At 42.5% G+C, this 16,471-nt stretch overlaps 1 protein-coding gene across 6 annotated transcripts in view; it reads left to right on the top strand.

Moving 5' to 3' along the window:
• The window catches only part of ZNF277 (zinc finger protein 277), a 171,117-nt gene that overhangs the window by 73,513 nt on the left and 81,133 nt on the right, over nt 1-16,471 (top strand). For all 6 annotated transcript variants that reach the window (XM_029616938.1, XM_029616940.1, XM_029616941.1 and 3 more), the window contains 2 exons: nt 12,675-12,763; nt 13,712-13,794. In XM_029616938.1, coding sequence (XP_029472798.1) covers nt 12,675-12,763; nt 13,712-13,794 — 172 coding nt within the window. The remainder of the gene's footprint in view (nt 1-12,674; nt 12,764-13,711; nt 13,795-16,471) is intronic.

The following is a 16,471-nucleotide window of genomic DNA, read 5'->3' as shown; positions in this document are numbered from 1 at the left end:
GAAAGAGGTGGTCGGATGCATTCTGGGTAGGGAAGGATGGGAGTGTTGTGCAGGGGAGAGGGGAAGCACAGGGAAGATAATGCGGGGGGGGGGGGGGAGTGTCGGTAATGTTGGACAGGGATATGAGGATGTGAAGGGATGATTGAGTAATTGGGGAAGTGAGGGCTGATGGCTGCATGGAGGGGAGTGATTCAGTATAAGAGACATAATATGTCAGTTTTGGGAATCTGCATTTCTTCTCTCTTTGAACTGTACTTAGTGCAAGAGGAAATATATTTCTGTTTCTAGTTCTCCAGTTTTGCACGGCATGCAGAGTAGCTTTTTGGGGTTTCCATTCCAGTTTTTGTTACCACATTTGTAATTTGTGGTCTTTTATTCTATATTTAGTAAAGTCAGGTCTGTCTGTGTTCCTTATTGTGTTTGTGACTGAGATGAGATACTTTACTAGCATGTAGGGATTTGTATCAGCCTTATTTGTTGTATTTTCTCAATATTATATTACACTGGGGGTGAACTGCTGTCTTTTCATGGGTAGGGCTATTGCTGTTTCATTTCTTGGAGTTAGTGCTGCTGCAGTATGGCAGGTTTGATTGACATCTACTGAGTGGGGGTTTGAGGTTTTTCCCAGGTTTTATATTGTTTTATAATGCACCTGGTAGGAGAGGAAGTTTGTGAAGTTTTTATTGAGATGACACCATGATCATCTATTTTTTTTTTTTTTGTATGGTGAGTTGTACAGGGAAATGTCTTAGTTCTGCTCTGCACCCATTTTTAGGAAGCGGGGAATTCCTGTGGAAGCAGAGCATATGTTTATATTTACTCCCTTGATGGTCATGTGATCAGTGTGTCCCACATGTGAGCATCGTGTCTCAGGTGTGTCCTGATAGAAAAAAGGTTAGGTAGCTGGATAAATTTATCTGGCTAACTTTTCTGGAAGAACAGTGGCTGAAAATGCCCCCCTGTATTTTTTGGTGATTTTGTTTTCAATAAAAGTACAAGCCTGCACATTTTAGAACTTGCATTCTGGTAGAAGCCTCCATTTTGATCTGAAGAGGAATAATACATGAAAATACCTTTTGAGAGGGAAAATCATGGCACCAATACCTGAAAATAACACTGAAGTCCATCTCAAAAACTGAAGTTGTTCTAGTAGGCACAGTTCAGATTGTGTACTTACCTACGGGTCGATACAGTAAGGCCGCGTTAGAGTGCGGCAGTGCCGGGCGCACCTCGTTTGCCCCATGCACTGTTCTGATCACATACCGCTCGATACTCTATTTAAATTGCTTGCAAATGCAAGCCGCGTCTGCAAAGCGTTAGGCGAAGCGTTAGGCCCGCGCAACCCATTTTACTGTATAGGCGCTTAATACAGCGCCTATACAGTATCCTGGGTGCGCTGGTACCTGTCATTTGAAATGACAGGCACCAGAAAGTGGATCCCAACTTTAACCCATGAAAACCTAAAAACCGAAAATCCCCTCCTCCCGAAGCGGCTCGACATGTGCCAATTTACCTTTTGTTGCTTTTCAGCCCCTTCCCTTCTCTGCCGCCCTCCGGAGGGGGCAGCCGGCGGCGAAAACGGCTCGCAGCGGTCCCCCCCCGCGTAGGTCCCGGCTCTCCTGGAGGAAAAAATCCTCCCCCCCCCCTCGGAGAACCCAGCTGGGGTTGAGAGGCGCGAGTACTGAGTAAATCCCCTTCCCCAGGGCAATGCCCCCGACAGGGGCTGCAAGGTTGTGAGGGAAGCGAAGCGAAGCGTACTTTCATTGGCCTGAGCGCCCGTCAATTTGGGCGCTCCAGCCAATGAAAGCACATAGACGGGCGCGCGTGATGTCACGGCGTGAGTCACGCCCGTCTATGTGCTTTCATTGGCTGGGGCGCCCAAATTGACGGGCGCTCCAGCCAATGAAAGCACAGACGGGCGTGCTTTCATTGGCCTGAGCGTGACGTCATGGCGTGCGTCACGCTCCAGCCAATGAAAGCACAGACGGGCGTGCTTTCATTGGCCTGAGCGTGACGTCATGGCGTGCGTCACGCGCACCCGTCTGTGCTTTCATTGGCTGGAGCACCCAAATTGACGGGCGCTCAGGCCAATGAAAGTACGCTTCGCTACCTTGCAGCCCCTGTCAGGGGCACTGCCCTGGGGAAGGGGATTCACTCAGTACTCGCGCCTCTCAACCCCAGCTGGGTTCTCCGAGGGGGGGGGGGGGAGGATTTTTCCTCCAGGGCACTGGAGGCACTAGGACTCCGGTTCCTCCCAAAAGACGCTGCACATGGTCGCAAGGGAACGCTGCAAGCCGCTTTCGCCACCGGCTGCCCCTCCGGAGGACGGCAGACAAGGGAAGGAGCTGAAAGCAACAAAAAGTAAGAAAACAACAAAAAGTCGCTTCGGGAGGAGGGGATTTTAGGTTTTTAGAGGTTTCCTTTTGGGGGGAAAGTTTGCCGCCTACCCTTACCTCTGCCTCTAACGCAGGGGTAAGGGTAGGCGGTAAGTTAGCAGGTTAAACGCGCGGCAAAATGGCAGGGTAAAATAGCGAGGGTCGGGGCGCGCGTTACTGTATGGGAGGGAATAGCTAATTCGATCGTTTACATTTAATATACATGCCGCGTGCGGAAGGGGTTACCCGGGGATTTAAAGAGGCGGTAAGGATGGGTTAAAGGGAATAGTGTATCGCAGGAAGGGCTAACGCGGCCGGAAAATGAGTAGAAAGCGGGTTAGGAGCGGGGTAACCGCGGCCCCACTTTACTGTATTGGCCTGCTAGGCATAATGGGTTGCTTAATAGACTGTGTCGTGGTGGTCTTAATACACTGCCTGTTTTTCCCATGCAAGCATTGTTTGCACAATAAAGCATCTTTCCACAAGTTATATTTCCTGAAATTAAAGTAAATCAGGCATTCAGTCAGGGGTGTTGTGTGATTAAAAAAAAAAAAAAGTGCCGGCTTGGTAACCAAATGATTGGGGGGGGGGGGGGAGATGGAGGATTGTGCCAGCACCAACCTTCTCTCTACCACACACCCTTCCTTTCCCCCAGACCTCGTTGCCCTCACTACCTGGATTTTTCTTCTCCTCTGTGGCTGACTGAGCTCGTCCCATTGGCCACCTCAGCTCAGGTCAGGTGTGCGGCCAGCAGCCTTCTTTTGGTGACTGGTGGGATGAGTTCCTCCAGCTGCCACTTCCTGCATCATAAGCATTTTTGAAACCCGCAGACCAGACATTGGCACTTCTTGGCTGAAGATCAGCAGCCAGGAAGTTATCGTCCATGAATTAAAAAAAAAATTCGTATGGTGCTTTAGTGTGTGGCACCTTTCCCCTATCTTCTAAATGTTTTGCAGTTTAAAAGTTTGTTTGGTGCCCTGGTATGACCCGGCTGAATCACCACTGCTTTCAGTAATGGGTGAGAATGTTTCCCCTTTTTAAGTGTTTTAGCTATAATTCCCCCTTAAACTGGAGCATTATCACTAAAAGGTTCCACATATTTACTCCGTTTCAAGAGGGCTTATGGGTAAGAAAACATTCAGGCAAAGATAAAATCCTTGAATTCTACACTTTCAGAGGATGTATAATGGGTGGCTTGGTGGCGGAGCTGTGAGCGGCCATGAAGAGTGTGTCTGGTTCAATTTCTAGGTCATGTCATCCACAAGCCCAGTAAGCATTTTACCAAACCTGAAGGGGAAAGGGAGTCATGGTCATCAATAAAGGTGACACCTGGTGGCCAGATTTAGAACCCATGGTACAGGGTTCTAGAAGGGGGAGCCCCTGATGCCTGGCTCTCACCCTCAGGACTGTGCTGCAGTGACCAAACTAGGACCAGTGGGAGGGGAGAATCTATTTAAAAAAAAAAAAAAAAAAAAGGAAAACAATTCTCTGGGTAGTAGCAAATGAAGGTTCATGGCACCAGAATCCCAGTACTGGTTTCTACTGAACTGTTAAAAGGAAAAAGCAGGAAGTCTTGTGCACAAACAGAAGATGTATATAGTACTTAGATACTCTGTGCTCACAGGGAAAAAGAGAGAGTGAATTGTCATAGGATAAGTTTCTGAAGGGATAGGTCCATTAAAATGTATTAGCTTGGTAGATGTAGAGATTGTCACATCTTCTGGGAATAAGCAACTTGAAATGGATGTGCAGGGTACTTTCAAGGACCTGGACTGGCCACTGCCATAGAAATATTTTATAAGCTGTGTCTTGTTTGTCCACTACCTTCTGCCTTTCTCCCATGGAAACTGTGTATTCAATAAACCACCATGCCTCAAGGTCTGTTTTCTGAAAGTAGGCGAAATGAAGGTTATAGGAACATCCTCTGGAACCTTATTACTACTGGATACTGTATTTCCATGCTTTTGCTCTAGCTAAAGAGGGATTTATAGTTAATACTTTGAGAGAGAAAAATGTATTAAGCTACTTTGCTTATTCAAACATTGTATTTGCAGGAAAAAGAGAGGCTAGCTAATAGATTGTAACAAAGCCATCTGTTACCAATGGCTTATTTCTCCATTTAAAAATGGCACATGCAAAGTAAAGTGTCCAATTACCTTTTCTGGTATTAGGTAAAAATAGGATGTCAGAAATGGAAGACTGTTCTTATCCTTGTAGTGTTGTGTTATACCAGCACAGATGTCTGAATGAGATGGGTCTTGGCAGCACCAAAATCTGACCCTTCTTGCAAAATTGCTGCAGGAGATCTGGGGCTGGGTCATCAGGCAGCAGCGATTCAGCTGCAGGAAGAGTTGAGTTGTGATGCCTTGACTGCCCTCCTCCACCTCTGCAGCTTTGGGCCCGACAGTTTTGAACAGCACGGGACTCTCTACAATCACATGGTTCAAAGCGGCAGTCGGACTGGGAGGAGGAGGATGTGGCCAAGGCATCACCACGCTCTTCCTCCTACTGCTGGTCATTCGGGAAGGGGGATCCTAGGTGGGGAGAGAAAGAGAGGGTGGGGCAGGGCAAGAGAGAAAAGGAGGAGGTAGGGAAGGAGAAGCAGATAGAGGAAGACAGGGAATGGGGGCAGAAGAAAAGAGAGAGGAAGTGGGAAAGAGCGAGGGAGTGGAACTTGGCTGAATCAGTAATCTCCTCTGACCAGAAACATGCAAAGTGCTGTAGCTTTCCACATTTGCTTCAGTTACAAAAGGAATTTTGGTAAATGTGGCCTGAGATCCGCAGGAGCTTTCCACCCATGTGCTGAACAAAATGGCCGACATAAAGAAGTAATAAATTATTGTAGTTTTATAAATCTTACTAAAAGGAACTGAAAAAAAATTCTTGTGGCTAAATGGATGGCAAAGTGAAGCTGCAGAAATTTTACCTAGGTGGGACACTGGATTCTTTGCATGATGTGACAAAACTGTCACTGAGTCAACCCATGCACCATGTGGAAAACTATCTCATGCATGCTCATTCTGGAGTTCCTGAAAACCTGACTGAGGGGGAGGCAGTGAGTGGTATTCCAGAACCGGCTTGAAAAACAGTGATCCAGATGATGGTACGCATGCGCCTTCTAGCTCGCCAAGGGTTTTTCTTCCATTGGAAGAACTGTTCACGATACATGTAGACGTGGATGGCGTGAGGTGGCTCCTCTTTCCTACACACTTTCTGTTGGTTGCAGCAGTCAGCAGACTCTGATTTTGTACTCATCATGACGATGGTGCCAATGTCTGTTTCTGTTAGGTAAAAACTTAAAACTATATAACATTCTGGGCAGTTATAAAGGGGTCATTTTCAGCCAGCCCTTTATAGCTGCGGTCCCTCAAGTACTTTCTGCTTGCTTACCTTGTGCAGGTAATTATCAAAGAGAAACCATGGGGATAGCTTCTCTTTTTAAAAATCGAAAGTGGGTAGAAGATGCCCACAGGCAAATGTTTGATAGGAGATTGTGCACATGAACATCGAATATCTGCGTGATGTTTCGCTGCCCCTGCCCTATTCTCCTCCCCTGGAGCATCTCCCTTCAATCTGGCGAACAGCCTGTGCACTCTGGAAGCGCATGCGGTTTTTTTGGTTTTTTTTTAGCCAAGCAGAAAAGGGCAGTGTTGCAACAGGTCTGTCTACCAGGGCAAACTGGCCTTAGAGTGGCTCAAACGTGCTCACAGGGTTCACAGGGCATCTTTCAGCTGAAGTGTAAAGGAGCCTTTTTTGAGCATATTTAGGGAAGTCGGGGAGGTCAAATGGTGCATGGACTTGGCCTTTTCAAAAGTGCAGGTGCTAGTTTAGCCTCTCTGCCCCTTCCCCCTAAATAGCAAATGCAAAGTACACAGACACCTAAACTGTGCAATTTTTACATTCACTAATTTTTGAAAGAGAGACTCCCTATGTGGCTTCCCTTTGAAAATGTAGCTACAAAGGTAGGCATTGTGTAAAAGTAGATGCAGGCAGCTCAGAATTGCTGCTTTAATGTATACTACCCATGTCTTGAGGGAACATGCTGAGCCAGGCCTGATACTGCCCCACTGCAAGCAGGAAGGTGTAGCTCTGATTTTCCCCCAGAAAAGGAGAGTCCTCCAGGTCGACTAAGACAGACTAAACCCGCTTTGAGCATAATTTTATGAGGTGGGATCTAAAATCGAATAAATTAATAACCCAGTCCTTCTTTTTTTTTTTTTTTTTTTTTCCTGAGCACATGCTTGGGCTTGTAGCTGACTTCACAAGTTCGTCCACCAGAGCAGGACTGGCTGAGCCTGTCCTAGATGGTCCAGAGCTGCTGGGATCTCTATCTAGTAACATGTTTAACTTTGGGTCTGATCTACTAAAGCATTTTCTAATTTTGTGTCTCTGGGAAATATGCTGAGTACATCTGACCCTTTAATGGCAGCAGTATATACCCTTTTGTTGCCTACATGCGCAGACTTTATGTAAATAAATGTATAATTGGGCTTAGGATTGATGAACATTTTGATGCAGACATTGGTCCAGCGGGATATATCGCATAAGCTCCCCCCTACCCTGTATTTAAATAACGGGTCATTAGTGCTACACATCTTAGGCTATGTTTTATTTGAGTGCTAGGTGAGTAAAGTGCAGTAGCAGGGGGTTTTTTTTTGTTTGGTTTTTTTGAAAGTCAATCTGAATGACTTTTTTTTTTTTTTTTTATACCAGAGGCCTTGTTTCAGATCTGTCTCTTGTTCCAAAATACATCTGGTCCCATTTCTAGGCGTTAGGTTTTATTGTGCTATAAATCAGGGTTTATTCTGCTGCGTCAGAGGGTCCACAGCACAATAAAGAATGGATTACAGCATAATAAAACCTGACGCTGGCATGAAATGTTCCGGTTTAGTGTGCTGCTGACCTGAGCCGGTGCTTGCCTCTTGTCTCCTCTTGCTGCCATGGTTTCAGAGGAGACCTAGGTGGTGTCGGATGCTCAGCGCTGCCTTTTGGTTTATTTCCTTCGATGATCCAATAAAAGGTGCCATGACCTGCAAAACATCCCTTTCTCTCTAGGACCAGCACAGCTACCGGACCTCTGCACAACGCTATGATTTTAAGAGCCGTTGAGGATGGAATTTAACACAGCAACAGGACTTTTTTGTTTTGTTTTTTGTTAAACATTTTTAAGGAGTTATTTTTATATCTGTCAGTGCCATTTTCAGTTCCTGGTTGGTTAGTATATATTGGGGACTATCAGAAAACATCAGGGGAAAATTATATTAATATTTTCCTTGTAATACATTTATGTACCTTCACATTGTTGCTTTGCTGGTGTAGGTGTGTGTTATTTTGTTTTTTGGTGTTTTTTAACCTGTGTTGTTTTAGTGTGAAATAGTGTACATTTTTTTTAACTTTTTTTTTTTTTTTGGGGGGGGGGGGGAGGGAGGGGGTGGAGGAAAAGGGGTCTTTTCCCCATTATAATCCTCCAACTTTGATTTTTTTTTTCGTTCTCCAGACAGCATGCCCAGACAGCTACAGGAACCCTGGCAGGTTCAAGGTTTGCCAATTCACTCTGGGTCAACCAAACAGGATGAACCAATCATGGATTTGCCCCATTGCATATATAGAGTCATAGTTCTGATCATCTAAGGGGAAAGAAGTGGAATTATCATAACTTACAGCTTAGTGCATTCAGTGGAGCAAATCCAGGACCAGCCCGGGCCTATTTGGTCAAACTGGAGTGAGTTGGCAATTCTCTTCTGAACTACACACTCTGTGCTTCTCATTGCCTATTAGGTGCCACTGGATCTTCCAATGTTCATACCCAATAGCTCATACGGGGATCTGTGTACTAAAAATGTGCCAAGTAATGATATGCATCACACAGGTGCTCTGTAAAGAGCATGTTAGCACAGGAAAAGAAATGTAGCAAGTGCAACACACACATGCATTGCATAGCAAACCATTAATAGGTATAGTAGGCTCATTCCTCCACCCTAACTGTCCCAGAGTGAAAGGGCAATTTAACCTGAGGGAACACCCTTTCTCCTAAAGTACATCATTACCTTTCTAAATGCACAGTAAGACTGAACTGGCAGAAGAAAAATTTCTTTCCTCCTACCAGCTTGACTTCCAGAAACAATATGGCAATCCCTAAGGGCACCTGGATCTTTGAACTGCACACATTGTGGGAAGAAGGGGGTTTACTGAGGGAGGAGGTCTTCTTTAAGGGGAGGATTGTTTCTCAGGGAAGGGATCTTCTCATATAGAGGTCTTGGGGTGGGGGGTGACACCCAGGTTGTTGAGAGGAAAACCCAGGTCATGGCCGCCCCGATTTGTAAACTGCTAGTAAGCTAAACTGGTTCACTAGCAGTTTACTACAGTCCTAGACAAGAACTCAATTCTGTTTTGTTTTGTTTTTATTTAAAAATTTTTAATAGCCACTTCCCCAGGTCTAAAAAAAGAACTCTCCAAGGTGACATATAGTTAAACAGGCATACTTAAAATGTTGCACAACTAGGAATAAAAAGATACTTAACATCAATGCTGAAAATTTCACATTGTCAGAAAAAGATCTTATATTTATGTGTATTTTATGATTGTGTTTTATTTGTTTGTGTATAATTTTATTATTGGAAATTTGTTGCCCACACTGAATGGAATTTTTTCTAGGAAGTTGCAGTTTATAAGATTTTTAAATAAATACATACTCATCCTCTCAAAAACAGCATTATCCTTTAAACTTATTTGTTTCACCTTACATTCTTAAATATTAAGTTGCTTCACCCTATATGACAGTGATGTCTCATGTTCATTAGTGAAATTGTATCTGATCTATTTATTGTATTTTGAAATGTATTTTATTATGAGTGTTTTCCTATGAGCAGTTCAGAGCTTTTGTTATAGAGCAGCATATAAATTAAAAAAAAAAATACTAGCTTACCAAAAACTGCAATGCTCATAAGTAAAATAAAGCACAATACTATAATCCCTGCTTAAAATTGCTAATGGTAATCACTGAGAGAATAACCAAGCCGTAATCTTTGTATGAAAAGTAAGATAATTTATCTTCATCCTTAAATCAATAGGACGTGAGCTCCATATTTTTGATGCTACAGTTGAAAAAGCCCTAGCCTGTAGTCATATCCATCTCAATTCTTTAAAAAATAGTCAAATGAATAAAGCACCCTGACTTGATCTTAGTTGTCGCCTTGGGATATACCATCTTAACTTATTGTCCAACTAATCTGGTCCCAACCCTTGTAGTGCATGAAAGGTCAACATAATAGTCATAGCTTTCTTATTTTACAGTTTCCAATTCACTGTGCAAATCTTTCACCAAACATTTTGATAACATAGTTCTGAAATTATCATCATCCTTTGCCACTACTGATGTCCCTATTTCAATAGACATAAATACTCCCACTTGGGATCATTTTGATGAAGTTCACAATTAGAATGAATAAAATTGGTAATTTCTATGAACAGTTCCACCTGAACTCTTGATCCTTGTGCTGTTGTGAGAGAATCAGTTGACCCATTGCTGACATTTTATTAATCTTTCATTAGCTTTAGCTATTCTTCCGGATTGTCTAAAAAGAGTTTCTGTCAGGCCATGCCTAAAGAAGCCATCACTTGCATTCTAGAATTAGACAATTATCGACCATTCTCTTCTCTCCTGTTTTTTGCGAAGATAGTTGAGACTGCTGCACTTCATCAGCTAACTCAATTTTTGAAAGACAATTCAATTTGGTTTCTGTAAAGCACATAATATCAAAACATTACTCATGTCCTTACTCGACATCTTTCACCGATTATTTGATTCTGGCTCAGGATATATCTTTGTATTGTTAGATATTAGTGCCACATTTGATACTTTGGATCACAGTATTCTGCTTTTGAGACTGAAAGACATAGGTATTGGTGGTTTTGTTCTCAATTGGTTTTCTCCTTATCTGACTCCTTTACATCATTTTGGCATCATATTCAATCTGGGGGGCCCACAAGGATCTGCTCTTTCCTCTGTTCTTTTTAATCTTACTCCTTTATGTCCAATTCTTGGCCAACTTGGTTTGTCATTCAAACTCTAGGCTGACATCTAGTTCACCTTTCTGTTGAAATCTACTTGGCGCGAAGCTAATCAGTTTTTTTCTTATTGTTTATCCAAGGTGCAGGAATGGCTCTTTCAGAATAGGCTCTCCCTTAATGTGATAAGATGGAAGTTCTTTTATTAGGCCAACCTGTTTCTTACCCAAATTCCTCATTTCTCACATACAATAGATCTGAGTTTCATTTCTGTCAAAAAGCTTAGAATCTTGGGATGTTCTTAACCCAGAACTCTCCATGAAACCTCATATACAATTGGTTGTTCAATTTTTTTTTTTTTTTAAAGCTCAAACTACTTCTCAAACCACTACTAGAACCTGTCAATTTTCGTACTGTCTTACAAACTCTCATATTATATGGTCTTAACTACTGCCGTTCTTTGCTGGCTTGCCACAATCATCATTACACCCATTCCAAATCATACAGAATTCTGCTGCACAATTACTTACTGGAATGCACATTTATGATCATAGCACTAGTCCTTAAATCATTACTTTGGCTTCTAGTTCATTATCGGGTTCAATACAAAATTGCTGTAATCATTCACAATCTTCTCCATAAAATTTCCTCACATTTGGATACAATCTACATTAATAATTCATACTCCAATAGTGCCTTGCATTCTGCTGATCAATTTCTCTTAGATCTTCCTTCTCCTAAAGTTGCATGACTTATGGTGACGAGGGAGCAGTCATTTTCAATGTATGGCCCTATGTTATGGAATTCCCTGCCGAATAAGATACGATTAACTAGAGACTCCATATTGTCTAAAAAAGTTTGGAGCTATTCAGCTCCAAACTTTCTGCAGCCATAACATTAATTTCATCAATGCAATCACCATTATTGTCTCCTCAAGACATACTATTGTAACCATTATTGTACAGTAGGGATCTCATGGCCGATCTACCTCCCACTCATGTTGATCGGAGCTACTTACTCTGAGCTGTTTATTTAACGGTATTCTATGTTTATCTGTTACTGTAAATAAGCCATGTTTAACGTTTTCAATGTAAAATGTTTTAAAATTTTAATGCAATGTTATGTAAATTTTAATGTTTTAATGTAAAAAGCCCTGGCCAGACAAGCCCCGGGCGAGTTCCCGTTCTCTGTAAACCGGATTGATTTGTATCTTATACAGGAAATTCGGTATAGAAAAATTAAAAATAAATATTGTTTCAACAACTTTTAAAAACATATCTGTTCCAAATTGCTTTTCCTGATAATTAGCCTCTTTAATTACTCTGCATGCTTACTCTGTAGCATACCATGGTAACTGGCTACCTGGCAGCTATGTTATGTAGCTGTTACTTATTTTTTTTTTTTTTGTCATTTGACATAGTATTGTTTTGTTGACACATGTTTTTAACTATTCTGTTTATATTTTTGTACCCCACCCTGAACTGTTAGGAGGGGTGGGTAATAAATGCTTTTAAATAAATAAATCTTTAACTGAGCTTGGGTCTTAACCGGAAGCCTGTGTAAAGCCCAAAGAACTGGAATACTAGGAGCCTTACAATAAGTCTTTTAATAACTGAGCTGCTACATTTTGGACTACCTGAAGCCTATGTGTGAGTCTCTCAGGGAGACTTACACCCAGGCCATTACAATAATCCAATAGAGACACTGTCAGTGCTTGAATCACCATTTTGAAAGCCCAAATATCCAAACATGGGCATAATCTCTTCACGATCTTGAGCTTCCAAGACATTTTCTGGATCATTTGGGAAACATGACCACTGAAAGTGTACCTTACATTTAGCTCCTTTATGAGGCCTTAAGGCAGGGGTGCTTAAACTGGGTCTTGGGCCCACCCTACTCCCAGCCAGTCGGGTTTTCAGGATATGTCTAATGAATATGCATGAGATTTATTTGCAGGCACTATCTTCTGTATATACAAATATTTTTCATGCATCTTCATTAAGGATATCCTGAAAACCTGACTGGCTCGGGAGGGCCCAAGCAACGGTTTAAGCACCCCTGCCTTAAGGACATGGCATACTAATGAGGTCATGCTACTTAAATGTTTAGCTATTTCAATATTTATTGCATATGTGAGTGCAATAAATGTTAATGTACTCACATATGCACTAAATTGAAATTTTATCCCCACATTAGGGGATTAGACCATAGTACACTCATTTTAACTTTTTTTTTTTGTGCATAGGCCTCCTTGTTAAAATGGGATTCTAACGACTTTTTTTTTTTCCCCAGGTATATTTTGTATTGGAAGAAAAGGTTCAATGAGCAGCCCACTGCAGATTTCTGTAGCGTGATCAGAACTAATTCAGAAGCTCCAGTAGGTGAGTGGGTCAAGCTGTCTTGTCCATTTGCATACCCAACTTTGCCTCTTCAAATCCAGACTCAGCTTACCTCTTAGTGGCTCAGAATTAATGGCTGTATGTTTGTTTTTCTTGCTTTTCATCTTAAAATAATAACTTACATTTTCTGTCATAATCAGTAGCATAGATCTAGTGAGGCCTGTGATTGAATGTTGGGGGGCAGATTGCACATGTAGCAGGGTTAGTTTGGGTATGCAGAAAGCAAATTGATTGATTGGATGCAGGGTGGGTGCGGGAACAGATTTCTTGCTGGGGTAAACTGAATATGTAGAAAGCATAGATAAGGAAAGAGGAGATGCTGACCGGAGAGGCTGAGATCCAGGGCAGGAAGGAAAGAAGAGAGAACAGCAGAGAAATCAAGAGAAAGCAAATGAAGGAAGGTTGGACATAAATAATCAGGGCAGTGGGAGGAGGTCCTAAGAGGCACAGCACGGCTAGGAGCTGAGGCAGCTTTTGGAAAATTTGTCAGGCACATCTGGTCTTTTATTTATCTGTTTCTGCTCAGTGTACCTGCAGTGTATCTACTCCTGTCTCCTCGTTCTTGTTTAGGCAGTAAGGGTTCATATTCAATAATGCAGAAGGAAAACCTTGGCAATACATAGGAAATATCTAAAGCGTGTCTTGGCGGACACATTTGAATTGCATGGTCAAGAATTACACTCTGAAATAGTTTCTTGCTAATTCTGAGAAGGATGGGAGTTGAAGTAATGCAGAAGAGAGAGATCCCTGCCGCCTTCACTTAATTGCTCAGTTCTGGATAAATCTAACAGTTGCAGCTGCTTAAAACATATTAACAACAAATACTGACAAAAGTTTGTTGCTTTGGAATGGAGGGTTTATAATAGACACCAAGTGTAACCAAAATAAACTTTGATAACTTTTTTGTTTTATTTCTATCATTTTCATTAGAAGAGCAGGAGAATTATTTTCTTCTGTGTGATGTTTTGCCTGAAGACAGAGTTCTCAGAGAGCAGCTCCAGCAGCAGCGACTGGTGAGTAGTTTATGCCTGCGACAGTCTGCCTCTGGGGAAAAGGAAACAGCAGCTGTTTCACAGCACCTCATGGCATACAGCACACACTGACAAGTCCTTATTCTAACGTTCTTTTCACCAGATTAATTCAGGTGCCTAAAGTCGGCAGTTTGCTCATGTATTTATCCCCTTGCATCAGTTTTGGCGGTGGGCCATGGGCCCCTCCCTAACTCCCCAGTAGAGGGAAAATCTGCTTCGGGCAAGAGTGGAGCTGCTAAAACCCATGCCATGCTGCTTTTTCTTGGCTTTGTTGCTATGAGTGTCCGTTACAGAAACTGCCTTCAGTGCACTGAGCGCCCAATATGACTCTAAGCCACAGGGAAGACCACAGTTAAAAAAAAAGATCAACTAAATTGATACAATGCTAAATACACTCAAAATGTACTCGCTGGAGAAAAGGAGGGATGGAGAGAATTATAAAAGTATTCGAATGTTATGCTCCTGATGTATCGGGCCTTCTGCCTAAAGCAAGGGACTCGTACAGTGCCCTCTGTTCCTCCCCTCCCCCTTCATAGAAACATTCAGATGTTGGATAGGCTTCAGTTAAGTATGGGAAGGTGAAATTTTATGTAGAAAAGGAAACAAGAAGGGGTTGAAGGAGGCAGATACGGAAGAAACATGAGAAAATACTTCCTTACTGAGAGAGTGGTAGATGCCTGTTTTAATAGCAGGTAATGGACTTCTCCTCCAAGAACTTATCCAAATCTTTTTTTAGTAGAAACACTTTTTTATTGATTTTCAAATAACACATTAATAACTTCCACAGTGGGCACAGGAGTTCTGCAGTACCTACCTGGAAAAAGACACACAAAATGCAAGCCTAGGGTCTTACTACCCCTCCCTCTCAACCACACCCCCTCCCCCCTCCGAGAGTCCCAAAACATGCAAGATAACTGCAGTCAATCCGAAATCAGCTTAAGGTTAATCCTCTCCGTCTGGTCACGGTGAATGTTGACAATGTCAAAGATTATTGAGGATCAGACTTCTGGCTTTATGTGGCGGGAATTGAAGGAATGGCTGCCAAACCTTTAAAAAGTTCTGTTTGTGAAGTGGAGAAACTTTCGCAGAGAGGGCTTCCACGTGCATCAGGCGATGAAGATGATTGCGCCATTGCCAGAAGGACGGCGAGGTATCATTTTTCCACTGTAGCAGAATCAATTTTTTTTCCCCACATAGCAGCCCTTTTTAAAGAAAATATGGGAATGTACACTGCGAATGACTTTAGACAGACAAACAACAAAACCCGTGGAGAAAGTAGCATAGAGATACCTAACAAGGCATTAAGGTGGTTTAGAACCCTTGTCCAAAACATCTTGATGTGAACACAATCCCAAAATAAATGGAATAGCGACCCCTCCCACACATGACACTTCCCACACAGCGGAGAAAGTAATAACTGAGAGCGATAGGCCTCAGTAGTAGAGACATAAGCCCTCCATAAAAATTTATATTGCATTTCTCAATAGTATAGGTTAGTGGTTACCGCCGCAATAGAATGGAACCCAGATTTTAATATGTCACCAGTTAACTGGGAGATCCGTTCATTCTCCCATCTACTTTGCAATAATAGGCTAGGATCTTGCCCATATCGGACCCTCAATTGTTTATAATATTTGGAGAGGGAGGGTGGGCAAGGGTGACTAAGAGAGAAGAGTTTTTATCTTATGGAATACTGCAGCCTGTACGCTCTCAGTGGGCAGTGAGTGTACATAATGAGTAAGTTGCAAATAAGAGTATATATGTACGCTGGACAGGTCATATATAGCTTTTAATTCCGACCATGGGAGCATCGCCCCCTGTGCATCCAAGACGTGGCCCAAGTTGGTGATCCCCCATTGAATACCAGGTTTTAAACCCTAGTGCCTGAGACCCTGGAGTAAACTCAGGGTTTCCCTTGAGCGGTAGTAAATATGCACAAAGCCGCGGAGTAACTAAGTAACGGGTGAGGGACAGCCATGCGCGCCTAATAGGAGCTACTAACAGCCCAATTTCCCTAGGGATCATTAAGCGTAGTGTCCACTTGCAACATGTAGTGTAAACCAGTTGGGCCCAATAAGGTTTGCTCCACCGCCATATTCACCCAGGAAGAGCTCCTTAGCACCTAGTCTCGTACTATACGAAGATTACTGGCTACATTATACACCCCAAGGTCTGGGACACTCATATTTATTTATTTATTTAACATATTTCTATACCGGACTTCATGAAAGGGATTCATATCAGTCCGGTTTACATGGAACTAGGGGATAACCAGAGAACCAAACAAGAAGGCTGAAACGAGCAAAGTTACATAAAACAAGGGTATTGAACTTGGGAGAGCTAAATTGAGTTTTAAATAGTTAAGCGGTATTCTTGCCTTTTTCCCCCTCCACAGGAATGTCCTCTGGGATCACTCCAAAATACCTAAGTCCATACGTTTCAAAACAATGGGTACATTTTGGAAGAGAGAAAGCCATTTGGGTAAAATGGTCATTTTGAAGAGATTTATCCTCCCACACAATGACAGTGGCAAAGACATCCAAAGCTGTAACTTATCTTGCGTATGGGGGATATAAGGTGCTTAACATTCAAGTTATATAACTGGGAGAGTCGGGAAGGTATAACTACACCTAAGTATTTAATTGAATTCTGAGCCCAC

Source organism: Rhinatrema bivittatum, chromosome 9, assembly GCF_901001135.1.
Source record: "Rhinatrema bivittatum chromosome 9, aRhiBiv1.1, whole genome shotgun sequence".
NCBI classification, from domain to species: Eukaryota; Metazoa; Chordata; class Amphibia; order Gymnophiona; family Rhinatrematidae; genus Rhinatrema; species Rhinatrema bivittatum.
Note: the sequence above shows the minus strand (reverse complement) of the source record. Positions and strands in the feature narration are given on the sequence as shown.